Source organism: Arvicola amphibius, chromosome 4 (genome assembly GCF_903992535.2).
Source record: "Arvicola amphibius chromosome 4, mArvAmp1.2, whole genome shotgun sequence".
In the NCBI taxonomy this organism is placed as follows: Eukaryota; Metazoa; Chordata; class Mammalia; order Rodentia; family Cricetidae; genus Arvicola; species Arvicola amphibius.
Genome location: NC_052050.1, coordinates 152,417,239 through 152,443,412, shown reverse-complemented (window position 1 = coordinate 152,443,412; position 26,174 = coordinate 152,417,239). Strand labels below are relative to the sequence as shown.

General features: G+C 48.8%; 1 protein-coding gene across 1 annotated transcript in view; it reads left to right on the top strand.

The window, feature by feature from the left end:
* Positions 1 to 7,424: 7,424 nt before the first annotated feature.
* Myom2 (myomesin 2) overlaps positions 7,425 to 26,174 on the top strand; it is a 58,576-nt gene continuing 39,826 nt past the window's right edge. Inside the window, exons 1-10 of the mRNA XM_038328146.1 lie at positions 7,425 to 7,531; positions 9,003 to 9,155; positions 12,025 to 12,163; positions 12,295 to 12,452; positions 13,370 to 13,462; positions 20,286 to 20,374; positions 20,467 to 20,517; positions 23,124 to 23,288; positions 23,525 to 23,686; positions 25,712 to 25,853. Of these exons, the coding sequence (XP_038184074.1) occupies positions 7,425 to 7,531; positions 9,003 to 9,155; positions 12,025 to 12,163; positions 12,295 to 12,452; positions 13,370 to 13,462; positions 20,286 to 20,374; positions 20,467 to 20,517; positions 23,124 to 23,288; positions 23,525 to 23,686; positions 25,712 to 25,853 (1,259 nt within the window). The remainder of the gene's footprint in view (positions 7,532 to 9,002; positions 9,156 to 12,024; positions 12,164 to 12,294; positions 12,453 to 13,369; positions 13,463 to 20,285; positions 20,375 to 20,466; positions 20,518 to 23,123; positions 23,289 to 23,524; positions 23,687 to 25,711; positions 25,854 to 26,174) is intronic.

Sequence of the window (26,174 nt, the reverse complement as noted above, 5' to 3'; positions counted from 1 at the left end):
CTGCCCAGGGGTGGCGCCATCTACAATGGGCTGATCCCTCCCACATCAATCACTAATTAAGAAAATGCCTTACAAGCTTGCCGGTAGGCCAATCTTGCAGAGGCATTTTCTCAGCTGAGAGCCAGTCTTCCCAAATGACTCTCGCTTGTGTAAAGTTGAAATAGAACTAATCAGGATGGACATAGTAGGCCACTGGGGTGCTAGGAAAAAATAAGACGCAAAAATAAAAGTACGCAAGTCACTGACTAAGAATCCAAGGGGCGTCTGGATGAGGCCGTGGGGATCTTTACCTTAAGCCTTTCTGAGCCTTAGCTTGTTCCTCAAGCCAGGTGTGGGAAGATGGGTTTCTTGAAAGACCTCCAGGTAATCTGCAAGTGTAGTTCTCACAATAGACTTCTAGGTGGTGGTTGCTGCCGCCCACAATCTAAGACAGCAGTACAGAGTTCTGTGGGGCTGACTGGCTGGAGACCTCAAGCGACAGCCGTCCCTCCAGAGTCCTCTTCTTGGCAGGATGACCACGCCAGGGGCATGCTGTTATTTATACTTGGACACATGCTGTGTGAAGAGATGGACACCTGCTGTCATCCCCGCAGGTCAGATGATGCGGCACAGTGTGAGGACCTTAAATAAGACTGGGCTTGCCCTGCAGGCTGTCCCTACTCAGGTGGGCAGCGCTTGTTAGAGTCCCCCCCCCCCCAATAAAGTCACAAACTCACACCCAGATTGGAGTAGTTTTTAAATCAACACACACACACACACACACACACACACACACACATGCACGCACGCACACATGCACGCACACACGCACGCACCCACACCCACACCCACAACTGAAAGTGCATGGAGCTGCCATCTTCCCTAGCGATAGCACCCTTGCCTCTAGGTGCTCTGGCTAACAGGTGACCTGGATGTCTGCGGATACTCAGATAGAGAGGCACCATGGCACATGTCCGGAAGTCTTCAGTGAATGAGAAAACTTGCCTGAGAATTTGGGTCTGACTCTCAGATCCTGTGCCTGAATCTGGGTAGAGGCAACACCGGAGTCTGCTCTCTCTTCCGGGCAGTAGCCAGAGGGGCAAAGAGTGGAACACCCTAGGACGTGGTACCAACACCTTCTACCTCCTAGCTTGAGTTGCCCCCTTGCATCTGGTGTGTCCTCTCTAGTGAGCAGGCCAGTGATTTATGATACAGGTATGGGTTTGGGAGAGGCAGCCCTGTGCCTAAATATAGCACCTCCTCTGGCCATAAATGGGAGGGGAAGCTCAGAGCTTTGCGGGGAGAAATTAGCTCTGCTGACCGGAGCCAGTGTCTGGGAAACCCTTCTGCCCGTCGTTCTCTCTGTTCAGGCTCTTCTCCTCTGGGTGAGTCTTTCTCCTTTCCTCAGATGTGGGTTTTGGGAGACCACAGAGCACAGTGCAGCTGCATTTGCTTTCACATGGGGCCAAGTTCAGAGCAAATTGCTACCTGCAGGTATTCATGATAGGACAAATCAAGGGATTCCACCCAAGGTGTGCCTGTCTTTGACTGGACTCTGCTAGGCTCAGCCAGGATCCCTCTCCACCACCTGCCTTTTCTTCTTCCCCTACCCACTCCTGATCCCCCTTTCCTTTGCTTCCTTTCCCTTCCTTCTCCGCCTCACTTTTGAAGGGGGAGGGTCTCATGTCCCAGGCTGGCCTTGAACTTGCGAGGTAGCCAAGGATGACCTTGAACTTGTGAGGTAGCCAAGGGTGACCTTGAACTTGTGATTCTCTTGCTTTTGTCTCCTGAGCTTCAGAGTTCTGGAATCACAGGTGTGTGCCACCAGGCATTATGCTGTGCTGGAGATCAAACCTAGGGCTTCAGGCAAGCTGGGCTAGTTCTCTACCGACTGAGTTACACGCCTAGGCATTACCCCCAAGATGGTTCTTCATTTCCCTATGTTCTGGGCCTAATTGTTGTATAATCTGACGCCCCTTCAAGTCAGGTTGTGCCCCCTGGGTTTCCTACCCTTTTGATGTTTTTTAAAAAAACTGTTCCTGAGTCTGCTGATTGATTTGAAGTCTGAGGTTCTTACAAAGGATCCGAGATGAAGAGAGGAGGAGAAGGGCGGACTAGAAAAAGGAGACATTGTTGTGGGGTAGAGGGCAGAGAAACGCCGGGCATTCAGCTTAGAGCTTGGGCAGGACTGGGTGGGAGGTTCAGGCTTTTTCAGTGAAAGGGCAATTGTGGGTTGTTGGGTTTCCTTTGCTTGTACATTTGGAGTTTGGATCCTGCAGGTCACCAGCGCCATGCCTTGTGCAGAGCTGTGTGCAGAGAGCTACGCCTGCCAGGAGAGAAAGGGGCTCCTGCTGCATCTGAGTGCATTTGAGGGCTGGAACCTCAGCTCTCTCTGTCACCTGCCCCACATTCCTTCCTTAGTGAGTGCACTAAAAACAGGAAGCAAAGGGCACGTGGAACCAAGACACTTAGAGGTGATAGTGAATAAATGGGGGCCCCAGATAAAAACCTGTCCTAGAAGCCAAGGGCTGGGGCCCATGCCAACTCCATGTGCCCTCTGGTGATGCTGTGCCCATGAGCTCACTGCCTGGCACTTCTAGCTCTGCGAAGGAAGATTGGTGCAGAAGTGAGGGTAAGCAACCGAAGGCTCTGGAAGGATGTTAGATCTTATCTGCAGCACATTGTGACAAACTCAAAGGAACCAGGGAGCGAGGGGAGCTTGTCACTAGAACTCAGTGAGGCTTTCATGACTGCTGACTTAATTTCCCTTTAGGAAGTAGGGCGGCGGTGTGGGTTGCAGTAAGGATTGTCCAAGTGGGAGCTGCCTGGGACCATTTCTGTGTCAAATTCAACATTGTTGAAGTTTTATGGGGAGCCAGCGAGCCTTCACAGACAGCTGAGCGCATTGTGCATACGAAGTTGGACCCTTCTGTAGCTTATGCCAAGGCTTTCAAAGGAGGAGCCCTGCAAAACCCAGCCATGTTTAATTGATTCTCAGTGTCCCTAAGTCATTTTGAAAACCCTTTAAATAGGTCCTAATATGAACTAGCTAGGAAAAAATTTATCTCATGAACTCAGGGCTTATTTATTTATTTATTTATTTATTTATTTATTTATTTATTTTTGTCTACACTGTGTTAGCTGTTTCTCTTCCTCCTTGAATTATTTTCATCCCATGTGTCTATGAACTTTGACATTTTTAGCTGTATAAATAATTTCTTTAACTGCGTAGGAGGAAATGCTTTCAACCTGGCACATCTTCACAAACTAAAACCGTGTTTAGGGACACAAAAGAGTTTGTTCCCTCTGTTCCTTGCAGCGAGGGCTCCGGACAAGATGCATCCCCAACACGGAGCCCTGGTGCTGGGGACAGGCTCGAGTTTCATGGTGGTGTCATAATTCCTAAACATGTCAGGAGCCTCGTGGGTGTGGTTCCAGAGCTGGGCTGAGGCGGAAAGTGTCTGGGAGTGGTCAGAGGGGCAGCTGGTGTCTTGGCTCTGCTGGAATGCCCCAGTCCTTCGGGCAGGGCGTGCTCATCTGAGAGGTCTCTGGTGCGAGTTATGTACAGCCACGGACATACACTCCTGGAGGCAAGGGGTATTTGGGGGAATATTCCTGGCATTAGTTCAGTCCCCTGGTTTTATAGTGTGGACCACACAGTAGCCTGGCGCTGTGAGGGTTCAGGCCTTGGAGTTCCCAGAACCAAAGCCTCTCTGTGCTTCTGAACTCCAGGGGATCAGCAGAACCTGCCCTTTGGAGAAGAGGTGCTCCTCATCTTTTTGGGTATGTATGGGGCCACTTCAAGGATTTCTGAAGGAGAACAGCAGCAGTGTGAATCTGGGTGGGCTCCCCGAGGGCTCTTTCACCTCCATGCACCTGATACTCCCAGACGGCGGCCTCAGTTTCCAGCCTGGGCCAAGGAATATGCTTCAACAGAGAGGGGTTGGGAACCCAGCCTGCTCAGGGCAGTTCTGAAGCAAGAAGTCCTAAGGAGACAGCTATGGCAGTGTACATTGGACCTGGGTTTCATGAGGTCTCCCTTTCATGTGATATGTCTTGCTGGCCATGGGACTGGTAACAGTCTGAGGAGACAGGTAGAGCCTAGGGTCCCAGGCACAGTGCTCAGGTGCACTGATCCAGCTGACATGTGAAATCTAAGGTGCTTCCTTCCTAGAATTCAGCAGTCTTGGAGTCGGCGTTGGAGGTCACACGTCAGTTGCCCCCAGAGGCTGTGGTTTGACAGAAGTGTATGGTGGGGAGGCCTGCTCTCTGAGACCACTTGACTCCGGCCTTTGATGGCATCAGGGGGACAAAGCGTAGGGATAAGTGCCCTAAAGTGCTGTTGCCCTTGTCAAAGGCACCCAGGGGACGTGTCTGCAGTGGGTCTGTGTGTCAGAGCGAGGGGCCCAGGAAACGTGACCACTTAAGGCAGGTGGTACCTGGCTGATCACTACAAAGTGTGTACTCCGCACACATGAAGTGTTTGAAGACTTCCAGGCCCCCTGGACAGTGGGTGAGGTAGTGTCAGAGATATACTGTGCTGCGTGCGGTCACTGTCTGTGCCTGTAGTGTTGAGTGGGACATTCAGAGTAGTCAAAAGGAAAGAAGGCCATTGAGATATAGGGACCCTTGTCAGTTTACGTTCCACACAGAAGCATGCATCTAGTGGAGTGTGCTTGGCCCTCTTTAGTGGACGGTGCTACTAGGGCATGCGTTTGGAGTTCTTTTTGTAAAAGACAATTTGGAAGTTGACATAGCATGAACACATATATAAGTGAACATAAAGAATGATGTGATATTCTATGTTTCTGATGAAGAATTATAAGCCATCAGGGCAGATGGATTAGGAAAGCAGCCTAGGGAGTAAACTAGCTTTAGGGTGGTTATCTTAGCAATGCAAGGCTATCTTTAGTCACCATGTATGCACGCCTCCGGAGACGGCACATGCAGTCATGGGCAGCAGACCTTTCTTGGGGATCACCTTGCTGAGGTACAGTCAAGGTGCCCCCATGTTAAAGTGAGAGGGTCTTTTAGGGGTACCTCATCCCGTCTTCACGGTTTGGTGTCACAATGACCCTGCTGGTCTGCTGTTTGGCACTCTGTACCAAACACAGTGCCAGCTGTTACATAGATTCAGTGTGGAATATCAGAGCTGGAGAGATTAGCAATAAGCCCCAAGGCTGCACCACCGAGCTGGTGACAGGGTTTGGCCCCAGGGAGCCTGGCACCTGACCTCTGAGTTCTCCTTGAAGGCTAGCTGGGTTGGTTCTGTGGGGCCCTTAGGGCACAATGTCTTTTTACACTTTTGCAACCAGTGGATGGTGGCACACTCTGTGGAAGCCGGCGGAAGCACATTTGGCATCTGGGAGATGGTTGGTTGACTTGTCGAGCTTTGAGAAGAGGTTACTGAAATATGCTAGTGTATCAAAGCATAAGGGGCCCCAAGACAGAAGTTTACCGACCTTGGGGGATCTTTCTCAGCTCTGTGATTCTGCGATCCCACGGTCTTAACTGGAATTGATCACAGGGTAAATTGTGCGATGTGGTGAATTTTGTACTATAGATGGGGAGGACTAGAATGGAGGAGGCAGTCTCTTCTCTGAGACCACAGGCTTCCATGCTGAGCTTCTACTCTGGTCATTTCTTCTGAGTGGCACTCTTGGAGCCGTGCTGTGGGCTCTAAACACAGCAGACTCAGAGCTCAGGCCTGGGAAACCGAGGCTCACAGAGACGGAGGAGAATTGTCTCTGAGTGACTGTGTAGAGATTGACCGAAGAGGCCAGGCGTGGATTTTATTTACTTGGGGTGAATCTGTGCACTAGATGAAGATGTATAATTCCAGAAATGCTCCAAAATCTCTCATTGATCTTTCGGGAGAATTCCACCAAGACTCGCTCACTTTTTCACACCCCGGGGTTTCATTGCTGTCTTGGTTTGTCCTTTCCTGTATCTGCCTCAGATGCCAGAAGTCCACAGCTCATGACTTCAGATGACTCTTGGAGACACTGGGGGGTTGGTAATTTCCTGAGACCCCTGGCCCAGCCACGGGACGTTTCTGGAGTGGCCACAGCCTTTCCAGAGTAAGGCCCTGCTGTACGCCATGTTTCCATCTTCACGCTTCAGAACTCTTCCTGCCACCTGACCTCTGTTGGCCTTCCCACATGTGCCCTGCTGGGGGTCTCGCTGGCTGCCCTCTCTCCTCTTTTGCAGGACGCTCTATCTCTGTGTGGCCTCTGGCTCCTGTCATGTGAAGCATTTGTTTACTTCCCTGATCCGTTTAAATTATTCTTATCTTCTTTACTCACGCTGCTTTGTGCATTGCTCCAAGCACAGTAGGCAGTCTATAACTGATGTTAAGAAAGAAATTAAAAGCCGGGTGGTGGTGGCGCACGCCTTTAATTCCAGCACTCGGGAGGCAGAGGCAGGCGGATCTCTGTGAGTTCGAGACCAGCCTGGTCTACAAGAGCTAGTTCCAGGACAGGCTCCAATGCTACAGAGAAACCCTGTCTCGAAAAACCAAAAAAAAAAAAAAAAAAAAAAAAAAAAAAAAAAAAAAAAAGAAAGAAATTAAAGGCGCATTTTTCTGATTTTCATGGAAGCCGACAAAAATTAAAACTGGGTTCCAGAGAACTCTGTGGACTTCATGATTATATCTGAAGATTATTTCTATCTGTGCAATCCTCCCCATCCCCCCTTTGGGATCAGAATAGTCTTTCTGGTGTGTGTGTGTGTGTGTGTGTGTGTGTGTGTGTGTGGTGTGTCTATGTCTCTCTATATATACATCTGTCTGTGTGTCTTTGTGTCTATGTGTCTGTCTATCTGTGCCTCTCTTTCTCTGTGCATGTCTCTCTCTGTGTGTGGTTCTGTGCTTGTATGTGTCTGTCATGTTTGTGTGTCTGTCTGTGTGTATCTGCTACAGCTGTCTTTTTCTCTGTGTGTCTGTATGTGTCTGTCTGTGTCTATCCATGTCTGTATGTATGCCTGTCTGTCTGTGTGCCTGTCCTCCCTCCCTCCCTCCCTCCCTCCCTCCCTCTCTCTCTCTCTCTCTCTCTCTCTTTCTCTCTCTGTGCGCGCGCGCATGCAGGTGGGAACAGAAATCAATGAATCAATGTCAGGTGTCCTTCTCAATTGTTCTCCACCTTACTATGAGACAGGTCTTTCACTGAACCCAGAGATCACTGATCTCTGGACTTCTAGGCCAGTGATCTCCTGGACCCTTCCTTTCTCCACTCTGCCACCTCCAGCCCTAGAGTTAAAGGCATGAAGGACCAAGTCTTCCCGTGGGTGCTGGGGGATCCTTTGCAGGGCTTCCTGCTTGCATAGCAAGTACTTTTTTCACAGAGCCATTTCCCCAGCTCCTCCCCTCTCCCTTGGAATGATGTAGAAGGTAAAGCAGAGACCACAGGTCCTGACTTATGCTCTTTTCTCTCTTAGGAGCACTCAGAATGTCCCTGGTGGCAGTCCCTTTCTATCAGAAAAGACACAAGCACTTCGACCAGTCATACCGAAACATTCAAACCAGGTACCTCCTGGACCAGTATGCATCCAAAAAGTAAGTTGTGAGGTCCTGGCTAGGCTTCCTGAATGCTGAATGCATAGCTCGGATGTCTTCCGGCTGTGTAATTCCCTGAGATCTGGAGGTGAAAGGGTTTGAGGGATGTCTGAAAGCAGGAAGACTGCATCCCTGATATACACATCCCTTTGGAAAACTAAAGTTTGGCTGGGTTGCATGGCTTGGTTGCATGGAGTTTTGTATCCTGCAGGGCCTGTGGGCTGACCCTGGTGGAGATGCCCAAGGTTACTCAGTACAAGCCCACTGACTTGCGGGATTTAAAGAGTCACACACAGTATGGGACAAGGAGGAAAGCAATGGGAAGAGCATTGGCAGGGTTCATAGGTGGCAGAGCAAAGATGGAAATGAAGTCTGTTCTAACCACAGTTCTGCTACCTCAGCAGTACAGGTGCAGCACCTGAGCATCCATCCTCCCTGCCCAGTGCAGCCAGAATCTAGACCCCCGCATCCCCCTTCCTCTCTGGCCCAGCTCCTGAAGGACGAGGTCTCCTCCAGCTTGCGGCTTGTGCCTCCCTGGCACTGCTGGAGTGGCTGCCGGCCTATCTACAGCTTCAATGGGCTGATTAGAGGGTGGTGAGCAGGAAGGGACCTCTGAGTCTGGCCTGCTCCTGCTGCAGGTTCCTGCCCCATGTCACCAGCACCCTATATTTAGAAGTGCTGGTGGCGTTCATTTAGTTGCCATCCTCGTTATAAACAAAGCCAAACATTTGCAGCCCATCTCAACAGAGACTGAGATTATACCTTACACACACAGAGGCACAAACACAGACACACCACACACTCATGCATACACACACACCACACCACATACACACACATACTATACACGTAAACATATCACACACACACACATACACACATGAACACAGGCACACTACCTTCACCCCCTCACACATCAACATCTACACGTGGCATCTTGACCGAAAAACAAAAAGGATGGTTCAGGAATGGCTGGCAGAGAAAGGGACCCACCAGCTCTAGGGAGCTCGGCAGGGGGTATTTCTCAGAGGTGGTTTGCAGACCAAGGAAGAGTACCACATGCAAATATGCAGGCTTGGGTTTAGGTGCACTCATGCATATGTGTGCTTGTGATTGTGTGATTGTATATGTATATATCAATATATAGGTGTGCCTACACATGTATAGATGTCTGGCTATGTGTGTGTCCATGACCATGCATGTTCCTGCTTATGTTTGTGTGGTATTTATTGGTATATGTATGTGCCTCTGTATGTGGTATGTATGCATATACATGCATGACGCATGCCCAGGTGCATCTGTATGGACTACTTATGGGCATACATGTACATATGTGTGACTTGTATGTGCATGCTTTGGGTGCACGTGTGTGTGCTGTAGGGAGGGATGGGTGTGTAGAAAGGAAACTGTGTGTGTTAGCATAAGTGTTAGCGATTTCCAGAACACCTCATCGTTTTCACTGTTTCTTCAGGCGAGCAACCACCCAGTCGTCATCTGAGAGGTCTCTTATGGAGAGGTCCTCTTCACAGAGAGCTTCCAGTCAGAGCTCCACTGGGGGTGTGTGCAGGCTCTGTGCAAAGCGCGTGAGCGCCTCAGAAGAGGAGGAAGTTGAAAAGGAGAACAGGTAATTGCTTTGCGCCCTCCCTTGGCCACAGCCCATAGCTCTGTGCTTCTAAGTGCAGGCATTCAATTCTCGTGTGGGCTGGGGAGGCCCAGCATGCAGAAGCCAGGCTGCTTATAACCAAAGCTGAGTTCTTTCAATCACTCCCTTGCTCTTTACCATTTGACGTCAGTCCCAACACACAAGGAGTTGGAACAGCATCTCCATCATGATTGTCCAGGGCTGAGATGCGATTTTGGCTTACCCTCTGCCCTCAGATCCCTGCCTTTCCATGGCTGAGTTTCCATCACAGCCTCCGGGGCTGTTGTCCCTTGGAGCAAGGTCATCTTCTGAGGAGGCAGCCAGTGTTTAAACAGCTGTCTCTGTGGACACCAAGGGCTATGAAGGGTTCCATAAATCATCGTATTTTAGATGTCAATGGATCTGGCTCACGAGGGTGCACTGTCATAGGAAAGAGGAGGACCGGCCAGAATGTCAACCCTACAGTTACAAAATCCAAGTGATGGAGCAGCTGCTGGCGGTTGTGCATTGGTCTTTCAAGAAAAACACAGGCGGGTCCGGAGGGACGGCTCAGTAGTTGACTCTTGCTGCTCTTGCAGGAGAGCCGAGTTTGATTCCCAGGTGGCTCACAACCACCTGTAACGCCCTCCAATTCCGGGAGATCCTATGGACCAACAGTGGGAAGTGGACAGTCTCCTTTTCAGTTGTTTGCAAAGTACAGTTCTTCAACAAGAACGATCCACTGTGGAGCTCTAACACAAGCGAGGTGGAAGCGAGATTCCTGGTGTTTTTAGATTCCCGGCATGTTAAATTCTCTTACATCCAGGGGCAAGGAATTCCCAGCCATGTCACAGTTATGATTATTTTTAAGCATCCTTGTAGTAATCCTCACACTCCCGTTTAGTTAGTTAAAATGTGTATTTAATGAATAAAAATGCAGCCGGGCGGTGGTGGCCCACACCTTTAATCCCAGCCCTCTGGAGGCAGAGGCAGGTGGATCTCGGAGCTCGAGGCAAGTCTGCTCTACAAGAACTAGTTCCAGGACAGGCTCCAAAGCTACAGAGAAACCCTGAAACCCTGTCTCGAAAAACCAAAACCAAACCAAGCCAAGCCACCACCACCAACAACAAAGAATAAAATGTACCAAATTTAGTAGTACTTACAAAGAGCTTCATCCTAGAGGAATAGCCAAACAGTGAAATGATAAAGTTCAGGTCTGCAGTAAGATAACGGCTCTCCGTGGGATCATACGTGGACACTGTTTAAAGACTCACAAAGACGCAAGGACTTCGCTTACATAATGTGTTATACCTTAATAGTTCATTCAAAGGACAGGGCTGAAGAATACTATATATATGGACTTATAAGTATGAATTTGATTCATCCTTTTCTTAAAAGACAAATTAGCTTATCAGTGCTTTAGGTATATTGTACTATGAATACTGTATACATTTATTTTATTATAAAGTGAGGGCTTCTGATGTTAAAGAATGACTTCAGAGTACAAGCTTTGTGGGGTGGGGGTGTAGGTCAGTGGGGGTGTAGGTCAGTGGGGGTGTAGGTCAGTGGGGAGAGTGCGTGCTTAGCATCTGTGGTGCTCTGGTTATCATTCCGAGTCCCACATAAACCACGTATGGTACATGACTAAATGCCCAGTAACTGGGATGTAGAGGCAAGAGGATCAGAAGTTCAAGTCATATTGAGCTCTATAGTGACTTTTTCATGTCAACCTGGGCTACATGGGACATAAACACTCTGAAGTTTCAAATATTCATTTTTGGAAAGATATCTTCTGATTATATTTAAGTTTGGGGACTATACATTGGACATTTGAGCCATGCCGCTGTGTGGCCACCCATTATATATCAGCGTGCCTTTGAACATAATAAATGTCCCTCAGTGTCCCCACTGTCGGATGAGGAAAGTGGACATCATTAGCTGGAATGGTTGGTATGTTGGTTATGAATCCCACACAGTTTTGGGACAGTCTCAGTGGATGGAAATCTTCATGACACACAGACCCTTTGCACTGGGTTCTCTCACTTCGAGTCTGGCACCTCTTAGCCTAAGGTAAACATCAGTCCTCGTGGTAGGTATAGGGCTGCAGGCGTGGGGTTGGCCAGTCCTCTACTCACCCCACTGTCCCCCGTGGAATCACATTTTACTCTCGTCAGTCATGTGGGTATCTTCCTCATGTCGGGTCTCGAGATCACTGCTGCCTCCGTAAGTGGATTGGGTGGCAAGTGAGTGATCCCGGGGTCCAGGGAGCTGAAACCATTGCATTGCAGGGTAGCTGCAGAGGGTGAGTGGGCCCCATGAGCCCTGATGGGAGTCTCGGTCTTTCATTATGTGCTACCACTCTCAACCAGCCCTAATTGTTATCAAAGTTCTTATCATTCCTTGCAGGCATTAGTCCAGTCTGGTACATATTGGTCCTTTGCTTTGGTAGAAAGGGATGACCCAGGATTAAGACTGGTATTTCTTCATTGTTTATGATCCCTCAACCTCTAGATGCAGGGATCCTTCCAAGCACCCATATATACATACATGCTCTTGAAGGACTCTAAGGAGTGGCCAAGTATATTAGTCTGGTCTCTCATGCCAAGAAAGCAAGAGATGTGTGATGTGCATATCTATATTAATAAACCACACACCCGCTGTCCTTTGTAACTTCCTGTGTGCCCTTAACGCACTCTGAAAAGCAAGAGGCAAAACTAAGTAGGAAAGGTTGCTTTATTTCCCTCCATTGTCTTTTTTTCTTTTTCCTCATCACACTGAGGGATGGGTAGCCGGAGAGGATCAGTCTAGTCTGTCAGTGCCACAAAGTCTTGTCACGTGTCCTATGGCTAACGGGGTTTCTGGGCTCTCGTAGGTACCGCTCCCTAGAGGCTTCTTATGGAGAAGCTAAGAGACAGCGTTTCCTCAGTGAGCTGGCCCAGCTGGAGGAGAATGTCCACCTGGCACGGTCACTAGCTCGTGACAAGCTGGACAAGTACTCTCTGGAGCAGATGGTAGGAGGACCTCCCAGTTCCTTGGGGTGCAGAGAAGGAGAGTTTGCATGCATGCTGGTGGTTTAATACTTCACTGCTTGAGGGATACTCTTGCCACGCCCACCCTGACCATCCTTGCTTCTTCCTGGCAGGTGGATGACAAGCTAGCCTGGGAGAGACACTCATTTGAAGACCGGATGAGCAGAGCCCCTGAGATCCTGGTGAGGCTCAGGTCCCACACCATCTGGGAGCGGATGTCCGTGAAGCTCTGTTTCACTGTGCAAGGATTCCCCACACCCGTGGTGCAATGGTGAGCGACTGTGTGTACGCAGGGCTGCTTTCCTATGATAACTGTGTGTGGAAGGCATACATGCCTCAGAGTCTGTCCTATAGATCTATGGAAGTCCCTGAGGGAAATATATGTGCAACATTTAAAATGCATGTCTGGTTAATGCTCGATTGTTCAAATGGCAGGGACACTGCCCTGGTGACTCTCTCAGAACATTGTGTTGAAAGGTTAGCTCCCAGAATAGGAATGTGTGTTTGTTGTCTTGGCTCTTGTCTATGCACTGGCTTCATTGTTGACCTTGTCCAGAGAGCCCATGTATCTGCTTAATTACAGGAGGATGCATTGAGGGAAGCTATAGATATGAATAGTAGTTTTTACATTTGAGTTAAATCTTTAAAGGTCCGCAGACCCTCTTTGTTCTCCTGCTGTGGAAATTGCAGATTGCTGCGTAAATCCCCTTGAGATCTCTAACAGGAGTCTAGCAACCTTGTAGTTCAGCTCATCCACGGTGTTAGGAGACGAGGGAGTATTCCAAGGCTTGGCCAACTGTAACAGCCTGTGGTGGGTGAGCTCTGCTTTGCAGGTTGGGGACTGGAACTCCCAGGACTAGGGCTTCATGCACTGTGTGACTTTCTCTTTGTGTGTTCCAGCTGCAGTGTGGCCTGATGGGCCAGGCTGGGACCTGGCTAGCATCACCTGTATTTCTTTTTAAATGAAATGATAATTTCTGAATTCCTAAGAGGTTCAAGCGGATATACGGGGTACTGTCCGTTTGAACGTTATAACTCCTGCCTCTTCTTGAAAGCCAGGTCCAGAGCGTTTTGCATTAATGGATAGGGGAGGGAGGAGCAGATGTTTCTTAGAGCACGAAGGAGGTTGAGATAAAACTGTAGAAGTATGTCTGCTGTCACACTAACGTGATTATTTTCCCCTACCAGGTACAAAGATGGCAGTCTGATCTGCCAGGCAGGTGAGCCGGGGAAGTACCGGATTGAGAGCAGGTATGGCGTGCACACTCTGGAGATCAACAGGTAAGGGGCTATAGCCAGTGTGTGCTGGGGTCTCATCCTATGATTGAGGGCAAACTCCAAAGACAGTGGAAGCGGCTGGGAGAGGCGGTAAAGCCTTCAACCCGGCCCTCGGGAGGCTGAGGCAGAGCCTGGGGTGTCTAGACCATCCCGACTGACTGAGACTTAAGTGCATCTGTGATCTCAGGTGTGACTGGAAGAGTCACGTGACAACACACACATACTACACTCAGACACACAGGGGCATACAGGAAGGCTTATTCTGCCCGGCCCTCGATGCTGGCACAGAATAAAAACATGTTCCCTTAAAAACATTTCAATTAAAATGTTTTATGCGCTGGGTTTTGTTGAAGGAGCCATGATTCGGATGGCAATGGACACCCATGCAGTGATAGTTGTGGTGGACAGGCATACCTGGATCAGGACACCAGAGCCAAGGACAGGGTGGGGTCCACAGACAAAAAGTGACAGCTGGAGGCTTCTGGGAAGGGGTTCTGGATAACCCCACCTGGTGGGAATCTTGATGAGTTTAGGCTGGTCCCTGATGAAGATGGATGAGGGCCTCCATTAGGATGGACAAAGGGGTCAAAGTGAGGGGTTTTGCCCTTGAGGTCCTGCTCCAGGAGGAGCCTGTTTGGACTGGAAACCTTTCTGTCAGACCCTGGCCCTGCAGCTGAGATGGACTTTCTCCTTTCTGCTTCCTAGCTTTTCTTCTTCTTTCAATCTGCTTCCATGTGACTTGTTCCTCTTTGTGGGAGAGACAGTCCCTTTTCTGGGCTCATCTTGGTGGCCAGAGGACAGGGTAGTGCAGTCCCTGTGCCCTGCAGGGCTGTGGGCCCCTCCCTCAAGCCCGCAGTGTACAAATGTCTCTCCTCCACAGCTGTTCAGGCTCTACTAAGCTGGAAGCCCTGCCCCCCATAAGCTCCACCTCCTGGCGTCAGAGCTAGTTGGTTTCTTTGGTCATCTATTGATAGCCTACTGAGTGCCAGGTACCGTGCTAGGTATCCAGAAGGTGTCCCTTATTCAGAATAGGTGAATAACAGGTAGGTGAGGGGGAGAAATGGGCTTAGGGTGGCAGACCATAGCAAAAGGAGGACCAGGGCCAACTGGCTTGGGAAGATGGAGCTTGAGTGTCCAAGGTGAGAAGCTGCTAGGTGGGAAGTGGTGGTGGGTGAAGGATCTCCAGCGGTGTCTCATGGTTCACAGGCGCTGGGGCTAGAGAGGGGAGGAGGAGTGGAGGCCTCTGGACCAGGGAACCAGCAGGGCAGGTAGGATGCTGGCTTTGTTTAGAAGTTGAAGCAAGTGGACAGGATCCTTCTTGACTTGGGGTGGGAGGGAACCAAGGGGACCAATGTCATCATGCTCTTACTGAAACTCAAGAATTAAGAAGCCTGTGTGGAGCAGGGAGGGAGCAGGGGGACTGAGGAGAGGAATCCAGAGGGATCTAGAGGGATCTAGAGGGATTCAGGGGGGGATTTAGAGGGATCTGGAGGGATCTAGAGGGATTTGGGGTATCTATAGGGATCCAGAGGGATCCAGTCTACCTATGCAGCAGGTAGACTCAGGTGCTCCTGGTGGAAGCATGCAGTGTAGGGAGAAGCCAGTGGATGAGCAGGGATCCAAAGCAGCAATCAGAGGGCGGGCAGGTCTCCAGAGCAGGGGCACTCTCTGGACAGCAGAAAGGATCAGTAGGCAGTAAGCCAATGCCAGTTTTCTCAGGAAGACTTTGATGTCAGGGAAGCTGGCAGTACATCCCTGGGCAGAGTGTGCTTTAACCGGCAGGCCTGCGTAGGTTGGTTTGAATGAACAGTTAGCTTTTCATCAAGAAGTGTTTTCTCTTTATCAACTGTGGAAATAGTCACACCCCTACCCAATGTTGGCAGCATTCAAAATTTACACCCAGAATAATATCAGCTTTCAACAGTGAAGAAACACCCAGAAGGATCTAAGTCAGTTGGCCCTGGTAGGTCATGATGGAATGATCCAGAAACACGAGTCTCTTGACTTACCAAGACCAATGCATCTCTTCTGTCTATCTCTGTCTTGGTCTTTCTTTCTTTTCCCTCCCTACTGGGGGTTTGTCTTAGCAGATCAAGAGAATTTCATGTTCTGCAAGAAAAGAGCAATGGAAACCCCACAAATTATAGCTTCGCTCAGCTGTTCATTCCAAAGTGCTGAGCTACAGATCATCTGATCCGGGGCGTCTCCAGGGTGTGGAATGCCTTGCCCGTCTCTCTAGCTGGCTGTGGAATGAGCTTTTCCCTGCATTCTGAGATGACATTTGCTCCTATGAATATTCTTTGGCTCCTGTAGTTGGATTCTTAAGACACTTAAAAGCAAACAGGCTTCTCGGCACTATTCTATTTGAACTTTAACTTATTATACTTGTGTGTTTTCCTCTGGCCACCCATAATGAGAGCCTCCTTTTTATTCTCAAAGGCTTTTTATGCTCTCTTATTCTGAGGGGCACTTAGAACAGTTCGTCACATTTCTTGTTAGTAGCACTGACATCATCCCCGCTTTGCAGAACGTTTTCATGAATACACTTCTCTTCTGCTTTACTTTTTGATTTTGGTGTTTAAACTCTGAGCTAAGGGTTAAACGCTAAGTCTGATTTCTACATCACTTACCGTCTAAGGACCCCGAGTGTTGTCTACCAACAAGGAATCCATTTATGATGTCCGTTCATCTTTAGCGAAGATACAATTGCATTTACTTCCCATAGGAAGTTGTGTTGAGATGCTTTTACACTGAGATTTCGAGAGGCAAAAGAGGTCCCATGCAAGTAAAAATTGAGACCAAAAGCAAACCTTCCTGTTCTGGGAATCCGTCCAAACAGAAAGTAAAACCCTTGCAGAGTTCTCTCAGCATGAAGCAAAGGCTAGAATTAGACTCTAGGTTTGCTGAACGTTCCCTTTGGGTTTGGAGGAGCAGAAGGGAGGGAAGGTCCCCTGGGACTAGAGGGGATAGGGTCATAGTTCACTGTCTCCAAGCTAGACTTGGCTGAAATCAGGGTTTGGTAGAGTTCCCAGAACCACCCTGCTTCCCATTCTGCCCCTGTCCTAGGCGCCGTTTCCTACAGCTCTACTACATTCAGCAGTGCTGGAATATTCCAGGGCTCACTTCCATTCAAGGATGGTTGCTCGCTTATTATTTATATCCATATCACTGTTTCAGAGTTTTGTAGAGACCAAAAACACCAAAGAGTATAATGGACAAGATGAAGGAAGATACTAGAAGTTTTAACCTGCACCGTGCCTACCCAGCAGTCACCTGGGTGCACCTGATTCTGGGGAACAGCTGTCGTCATATTTGGGCAGGTCATGGATTTCCTATCCAGCGGGAAGAAAGCTCTGGAGCCTGTCTCCTGGGCTGGCTGCCTCCCGAGCCGGCTTTCCTAAGCAGTAGTTATTGCAGAGGAAGAAGCGCTTCTCCCATCAGACCTTCTAACTCCGGGGCCCTTGTGCTCCAAGTGCTAATGGGTGAACGGAGGAGCTAATCAGTGCTAATGCGTTAGGTGGCGCTGTCCCATCTGCTTGTCTGAGTCAGCGAGGGGAAAGCTGGGAGTTCCAGGGAGGTGGGCTGAGGCCCGATCATGGCAGCGCTTCTTTCCTCTCTCCTGTGGTCTGTTCTGCTACAAGCTTTGTTCTCTTCCTGTGCTATGTCAGCTCTTCCTACCTCAGAAACGGTTCAGGGGAATTGGAAGGCCCTGATGTTTGGAGGACTTTAGGCAAAGAAAGAAAACTTCGTACAGGAGAGAGTGGGAGGACTCTTTTCTGACTCAATGATTGAGCTAATGCATTATAACCGATGGCGAGAAGCTTGATATTTATATTTATAATCTATTTATAAAAGTGTAAAAGCTTTTCAAATACATTGCTTCATTTTGGTCATCAAAGTCATCCTTAGAAAGAATTTTAGGAATTTAAAATTAGGTACCTTTGGGGAGGGATAACATCTAGACATGAGGACTGTGAGCTGGTTGAGGAAGTGCGAGGTACCAAGGTACCATGACTGGAGTATTAAAGCCTTGGCAGCCGTGTTCTCTGCGGTTCTTCTGACCAACCACTATTGAGAATAGCCCTGACTTGCCAAGATGAACAGTTACAAACAGAAACAAGTTTTACCTGGAGTTTAAAGGACTTTACTCGATTAAACAGAGGTATCTTTACTGAGGCCTAGGCTCAGACAAATTATATACTATATAAATTACATACTATAGTGTTCTAAACACTGTTCTTAGTTGTGCAAATAGGGTGTGATACATCTGAGCACACGCATTTACTCCGGATTTAAAAATTGAAGAGATTTGCACCGCCACCAAGGAAACTCAGTTTGGAAACCGTTATATTGACATGAAGGGCTGTTGCTGGAACTGGAGATTGGTGGACTGGACACCTGGGTACCATCTGTGTCCACACTCCCCTGAGGACTCTTTATGGCCTAAGTGTTAATCTCCTTCTCAGCTCTGAGGACCAGGTGATCTGCTGGGCCAAGGGCAGTCTTTGTCCTCTGGGCTCCTCCTGCAAGTCCTGCTCAGGCTTCCCCATGCTCCGCTGGGTGGTTCCTTTGGGTGTTCTGCTCCTCCTACTTCCAAGCTTTGTCTGGGCCACTATGTGGCCCCGGTTGGGCTCTGTGTTGGTCAGGCAGTCACTGCACAGACTTTGCCCCTTTCCATCACCTGTCCAGGACCCCCAGCCATGCCAGTAGTCACCAGGCTGTCATTTTTCTTTCCCATTTTGCAATGCCAATGATGGTGGAGGTAGGCGGGTGTTGGTGGAGCAAGCATCCACGCTGTGGCACTTTCTACCGTACCCTGTTCTTCTGCACCGAGGTAGGGCTGCCTGCAGAATTTCTAACTGCAGAGCTGATTGCTTCCTCATTGAAGCAGGCCAGCACTGCGCTGTGCTGACTGGTGGCAGCTGGTGTTCAGGCTTCCCAGGTGAACGGAACATGACATTCTGTGCAAATGTCCAGATGGACAGGGCTATGTTGACCTCTGTGAGTAGTGGCATTTAAAGGGGCTAGATGTCATGTCTGACACAGCAGAAGTGGGTTGGAACTCCCAAGAGAAAAGAAGGGCATTGGTAGACAGCATAGGACTCTGAAAATTCTCTCCCCTTTCCTAGAGATATTATATCTTTGGTCAAAGAAAATATTTTCAGCTCTGAAAGTGCCAGAGAAGAAAGCCAGGTGATGGAAAACTTTCAGGACAGGGCTTTGTCTCTGGGAATGCTGGCTGAAGGCATTTTAAAATGAGACTTGGGCAAAGTTTTTATTTCTTATAAGTGAACTCATGCTATTTCTTCCCCAAGACTAAGACATTACCCAGTGCCCCCAGTTAGGGAAACAGCAGGAATGCCACTTTTGGAGCCCTCTGGAGCTTGTTTTCTGAACTTTCCAAGTGTCAAATTCTCCCACGGTGTTTTCCAGGATCCACTGGCAATGTTATGTAAGCCGGTAGCTGGGGACTGTGGTGCTTGGAACATGGCATGGTCAGTAGGGGGCTGGCTATACAAGCGTGCAGACCTGAGAGCTGGGCATAGGGGCATGCACGCCATCTCAGTGCCGCTGGCACACAAACAGGTGGAAACCTGGGGCTGTCTAGCAGTTAGCCTAGTGTAGTCTGAGCTCCGGGCCAATTGAAAACTCTGCTTCAAAAAATCACGGTGAGCAGATCCCAAGGCACAACTCCAGAGGATGACCTCTGGCTTCTGTGTGCATGCACACACATGTACCTACACGCACATAAACATGAGCACATATGTATATACACACAGGAGAGAGTGTGAGAGTGAGACCCCCACCAGAACCTAATGGGGTACCTAGCATAAATCAGAGGACATAAAGCCACCTGGCTCTCTCTCGTCACATTTTCTAGGGAAGATGAAGGGGTGCCAGTTCACCACCACAGAAGTGGCCTCACTTCTGAAGGAAGCCAGCAGATGAGAACCCTGCACTATGAGAGTTTAGGCCCTTGCTGTCTCAAGTTCATAGATGGGCACACACCCACGTTTTGGGTTGGACCTAGTCTGATGAGGCCAGTGTGGTCATTCCAGTCTTGGAAGGATTGTACCATTTGTGGTTCTCAACATCAGCTCCTGGCTGAGGAAGGCTTTTGGGGAGTGAGGCGGCTCTGAGTCTGCTTTATATGACTAGCAGGGTATGCTCCACACTTAGGAAAGCTCGTGGGTTTCTGCTCAGGCTTCAGATACAGCTCAGGTTCCTGCCTGGGGCTCTGGAAAGTTCTCAGCAGCCTGGTCATGTCATTTAGAACAGGACTGTGGCAGGCACAGTCCCAGATGGGAAGCATCAACACAACGTAGAAACTGGCACCAATCGCCAGCTCCTGGGCTACCTCAAGCCAACTAGAGATCGACTCCTAGGGAGGAGAGCAGTCACCCTCTACAAAACAGGCATAAGACTCTCCCAAACATGATTCTTTATTGGCCCAGCAGGAGGTTCTGCTGAGCACCAAGATCCCAGAAGCCTTCTCTGTGACTAGATAAAACAACAGATTCAACTAGGCTGAGAAATAGGGCCAGACAGACCTGATGAATTCTCCTTGAGAGTGAAATAAATGATTTCTGGAAGCTCTCCTATCCTTCCTTTCTGAGAGTCCAAGCCACACATAGTTTGGGGTCAGGCATGCATCTGTATCTATAATTAATACTATGCCCTGCCTTCCGTTCCAAGATAGAGCTGGCGTTCTCCAATAAATCACAAGCGATCCAGGCCACATGGTTGGCTTTCCAGGAATGCTTTGTTCAAGTTCAGGAGGCCGACCATGTCAGGACATCTCTTAAACTTGCTTTCTCTCCCCAAGGGCCAACTTTGAAGACACGGCCACTTACTCAGCAGTAGCCACGAACCCCCATGGACAAGTGTCTACCAACGCTGCGGTGGTGGTGAGAAGTATGTTCCTGCTGTCTCTCCGGCGTAGGGGAAGAAGGTCTTTGTCCTTGCCTGTGTCTTTCTGTGTCACATTCACCCAAATTTCCCCACAGGGTACCGAGGAGATGAGGAGCCATTGCACTCTGTAGGACTCCCAATTGGATGTGAGTATACCTGGCTGTCTTTGTCTAGAAAGATGTTTAGTGACAAATCACTAGGTGAGAAATGATTTTCTCAGGGTAAAATCTTGGTCAAACTGATGTGGCAAATACCTCTCCAGGCTTCTCCAGCCAGGGGGCTATTGAATGATAATTTTCTCTGCTGGCAAACTGTTTTTTTTTTTTTTTTTTTTTTTTTTTTTTTTTTTTTTTTTTTTTTGCCACAGGCAAAACCATCGTTTGTAGAGACTTTATGTATCTGAATGGGAAAAAGAAACGAATATAAATTCCTGGGCAGAATCTGGGATGGTGTCATAGTTTGTGTGTGAAGACGCTCCATGCCCCAGAAAATCTCTAGGCCATTTATATGGAGCAGCCGCCTGAGGTCTAGATGGGACATGCAGCCAGTGTGTGCCGACAGTGACACACACTGCCTCAGTGTCTGACAAACCTCTTCCTCGTGTGCGGTGCCCTGGAGGATGTGGCCCCTCATCTACTGTCAGTGTCAAAACCCTTCCACTTGCCTTTAAACACCATGCATCAGAATGGGGAGACACCACCTACCAGCCAATAGGCTCCTTGCCCACAGTGACCTACCGCGGCCCTGTCATGAGCCACGCATGTGACCTGTGACCCAGGTTGGTTTTTCCCTGGGAGGCTCAAGTGCTCTGCTGACTCGGACCAGGTGAGGAAGGCTGCCAGAGATGAGGGCCTACTTCCAACAGAACTCATGCACGGCTTAGGGACAAGGTTTAAATTTGTCCTATATTTCCACCAGAGGGATTGTGCTTTCTGTGTGGGCTCTGGCTTGGTCATGATTCTATGTACACGTGAGCCCTAATCATGAAGAGTTGATGACAACATTTCCTAAGGGTAGATCCTTTGGCAACCACCAATTATATTATTTTGGTGTATATGCATGAATTTTATTGGATGGGCCCACATCTAGCCCTTGGCTGGTATTAAACCACCCCAGGAGCATGGGGCAGGCTAAGGTTGGTGCAGGGAGGGTCTATGGAGCTGGAGTCTCATACACCTTGAATATGCCGATCTTTGAGTACTTTCCTGTTTCTAGGTTTCTTCCACTAAAATTTCCATCTTTCTAAACAGATACTGGAAATATCTGTAATAGTTACAAAATACTTTTAGATCACAATGACAATAAGTGCACCTGTATTCACCATGTAACCTTTTTTTTTCTTTTTATCATTTTTGCACTTTTGAAATTAGTGTCAAGTTCACATGGCACAGAGTTAACCCCTTAAAGTGCACAGTTCATCCATGCTTCAGCTGTTTTTAAAGGGCTGGAGCTATCATGGAGTTCGTAAGAACTTCCGGACACTCAGTTAATCTGCCAGGTCAAAAAAATCACTTTTTTCCATTCTGCAGACAGTTTCTGAACTTTCCCTGTATGCATGTGTTTTAAATCACAGGTGGTTTTGGGTTTTAAAAATTTACTTTTTGTTTTTGGGTTTTTTTTTTTTTTTTTTTTTTTTTTTTTTTTTTTTTTTTTTTTTTTTTTTTTTTTTTTTGAGACACCGTTTCTCTGTGTAGCCCTGGCTGTCCTGGAACTAGCTCTGTAGACCAGGCTGGTCTGGAACTCACTGAGATCTGCCTGCCTCTGCCTCCCGAGAGCTAGGATGCTAGGGTTAAATGTGGGCACCTCCACTGCCTGGCCTCAAATTTACTTTTTAAGTGTGGTGGCACACACACGGAGGCAAGGAGATCTCAAGTTGAAGGCTAGCCTGAGCTACATAATGCAACCTTGTCTCAACAAAGAACTAGGGACGATAGCTCAGGGGTAGATGCTTGCCTAGCGTGTGCCAGGCCCTGAGTCTTACACCAGTGCTGCAACAACCAGCTAAACACAGCCTGTTGACTTCCTGCTGAAGCACACCCTCTCCTGAGTGCATCTTTGAGGTTTAGTCTGGCTCTAGTTGAAGTCTCCAGGTCTGCTTAGATCACATGCTGTGAAATGGCACACAGATCAGAACAGTCCACAGTTCATTCTTAAAGAGGAAGATCTCATAGCACCAAAGGGTATGCCTTTCCCAAAGCCACTCTTTGGGCTGAGGTGGGCCGTAAATCCTTCCAGGTCTGCACTGTGTCCCTGTGTGACCATGTCCCTAATGACAAGACAGAGAAGGCTACTTGTCTGACTACAGAATGGTGGTCTCCCAGGAGGGTGACTGAGAGGGGGCCGCGGTTCCGGGTTTGCAGGTCTGATGTCTCAGACTGCCAGTGTTTGTTCTGACAGGTGCTGCTTCCTGGTTTATAGGTTGTCCTTCTTGGTCCTCCAGGGTACAAAGCTGTCTCTCTTCCTTCTCTGTAAGGGCCCTGACCCCACCATGGGGCCCATCCTTGTGATTCCATCAAACCTGAATCACCTTTGAAGGGGCTGCTGCCCTCATATCACGGTGGTTAGGGCTTCAGCACACGAGTCTGGGGGATGCAGAGCCTCAGGCACCTCCCCACCCCAGAGGGCATGTACCCCATAACCAGGTGAGGAACCAGCAGGCAGCTGGCAGTGCTCTGAACACATTTGCTGTGCCGAGACCCAGGCACACAGGCTGGCTGGGCGCCAACAGTATCTGTCCTCCCGACCCCCACAGTGCCGCTTTCATCCGTGATTCCGTACACCCATTTTGACGTCCAGTTTCTGGAGAAATTCGGGGTGACCTTCAGAAGAGAGGGCGAGACAGTCACACTCAAGTGCACGCTGTTGGTGACGCCAGATCTGAAGAGAGTGCAGCCACGAGCTGAGTGGTACCGGGATGGTGAGCCCTGTGGTGAATTAGGCCTGGGGACACTATGTCAGCGGGGACATTGGTGGAGGTGTGGCTTCAGGCATTTGTCCCTCACCTCTGCTGGTGTGTTAGCTGCCAGCAGAAAAACAGAAGAGGGGGGTGGACCTTGGCAGCCTGACACTGACCTTGAACACCATCTAGGAGCCCCTTGGAGCAGCTGATGAGGAAGCCCCTGGAGCTAACCTTGCCCTCTGCTGCTGTTTCAGACGTGCTACTGAAAGAGTCGAAGTGGACGAAGATGTTCTTTGGGGAAGGGCAGGCCTCGCTGTCCTTCAGCCACCTGAACAAGGACGATGAGGGGCTGTACACCCTGAGGATCGTGTCCCGGGGTGGCGTCAGTGACCACAGCGCCTTCCTCTTTGTCAGAGGTGCTTCAGTGGGTGGGCTCTAAGCAGGGGGTTGGAAGAAGCCACGTGGAAGGTGGGGACAAGAAAGAGATACAGGAAAGCATATGGGGTGTCTTGGTCATTGCACACTCCCCTGCCCAGAAATAGCTCCTTCCAAAATGAGAGGCATGTCCGCCATCATGACCCTGACTTGTGAGTAAGCAGGTAGAGTTAGATGCACGGTCGCTGATCCCTACTGTTCCTACCCACCTAGAATTTATAAAGGGAACCCCCAGAGTGAGTGTGCTGCACTCTCAGCTCCATGGAGGACGCAGTGGGCTCCTTTAGACTCTGGTGTTATGACTGACACATGACAGTATGACAGTGGTTTTTTTTTTTTTTTTTTCGGACTTCAGTTCATTACTGATTACTATGGTCACAACATGGCAGCAACAGTTACAGAATGCCCTGGGTCAGACTGAATCCTCTGTCCTGCATCCAACCCTCAACACAGGCTCATCAGGACGCCCTTCTTAATTATATAATAAGGAAGTGTACCATGATGCACCAGGCATAGCACCAGGCAATAGCAATGATGGCATGCATTGTAAATACTCATCATACATACGTGTATAGGTGTGTATAGACAAGTGTTCATGCACAATCTGTACAGACCACTGAAAATTCCCATGACAACTCTGTAAGGTGCCCTGTTTCCCAGCTGGAGACACCAAAGCTCAGAGAACTTAGTTATCTTTCTTGCGGGGGAGCCAGGGCTGAACTCTGTTGGAGCCATAGCCTGGGAACGTTGCCCCTGAAAAGCCTAGTGTACTGTTATGTCCCCTTCTCAGTGAGCTGCTTCTGCCCTCCCTGGCCCACCCACCCAGGCTGCCCTCTGTGGGCTCCTTCCTGAGCCTGTTGGGGAGACCCCGGTTATGGAGGCTGTCCCAGGCTGCCATGCTTTCTGTCTCCTGTGGCCAGCCCTCTTCAGCTGATCCCTCTGTTTAGCCTCCTGCAGCTCCAGGTGTGGGTGGTGTGAGAAAGCCCTTGGGATGTTAGGTTTTTCTCTCAGTGGCAGTTAGAACATGGAGAGCTGTGCCATTAGAGTATGTTACCTCAGGAACAAAAGTATACATCTCGCTTCTGCACTTCCCGCAAGCTTGCATAAGCACGCAGGGCTGTGATTTCAGGCTCTCCCATACAGTTTTGTGGGCTTTATTAGCATTGGCGTTAAGAGATACCTCCCATTTTCCTGTGTGCCTCTGGCAGGGTGCTGTGCACCATAAAAATGCAATGACTTCAACTGGGTTTCATTGCCTTGCTTATTCAGCACTATGAGCAGGAAGAACAGGAAACAAACCTGGGAGCTCAACTGTTCTAATCTCTTTCTGGAGGTTATGAATGAAGAGGAACCAGTAGACTCCAGGTTAATAAATCCCAGGCCTTTACTACATTATGGAGGTTTAAACTAGAAACCACAGAATGCTCAGCTTCTGTGGGCATGCAACATCATGGTTCCTGAATAAATACGGATTTTAGATAAGAAAATCAAGTGTTAAATGAATTAGCTCTCTAAACAGCTCTGCTGGCCTTCAATGTACTGTAATGAAAATTGCACTTACAGGCCACAAAATGAATGGGGAACCTTTGACCCAGGCATTTAACCACAAAGTTGTCTTTTTTTTTTTAATTCTCACATTTTCTAAGAAATTTGAAATATAAAAGCATCTCAGTTGGTATTCCCCAGGTGTTGCAAAGGCTACTCCACCGCCACTGTATTATTAGTAAATTTTGACTGCTTGTAAGATTTGACCACGTAAAATTAAGTGAAGGAAAATTCTGATCAATTTATAAAAAAGCCACAGATAAGACTAAGTGTTCTAGTTTTTTTAAATGCATGTAGACATTTATATTTCTTAATGTCAGTCTGCTAGGTTATTAAACACGTTCAAATAATTTGGTGATAAAGAGCAAGCTGATGAGAGAGAATGTGAGTTTGGGGGTCTGTGGGCAGGCCTGGCAGTGACCCCACCTTGTAGGTGATGCGAACATGTTTCCCCATGACAGATGCTGACCCCCTGGTCACAGGGGCTCCTGGAGCACCCATGGACCTGCAGTGCCATGACGCCAACAGAGACTATGTTATCGTGACTTGGAAACCACCCAACACCACTACGGAGAGCCCTGTCATCGGCTACTTCATTGACAAGTGAGCGTGTGCTTCATTCCCCTAGGGATGGGAACACACCAGTGACATAGCTAAAGACATTGGGGTGTTCAATGTCACTGTAGGCCGATGGTGCCGTTCAGGAGAGTGGTTAAGCCACTATTTGGCTACCCAATATAAATTACCAATCAATTACCCAATGTAATTGATAAATGATGCTAGTAGCTTGAGGCCTGGGAGACCCCCTGGGGGCTCGTTGACCAGTAACAAGATGGACCCTTCATCTGCGGGATAATTAGGGGAAGAGGGGTGGCACTTTCTAAGATGAATGTTCAACTCTATGACTCAAAGAGCCCAAAAGAC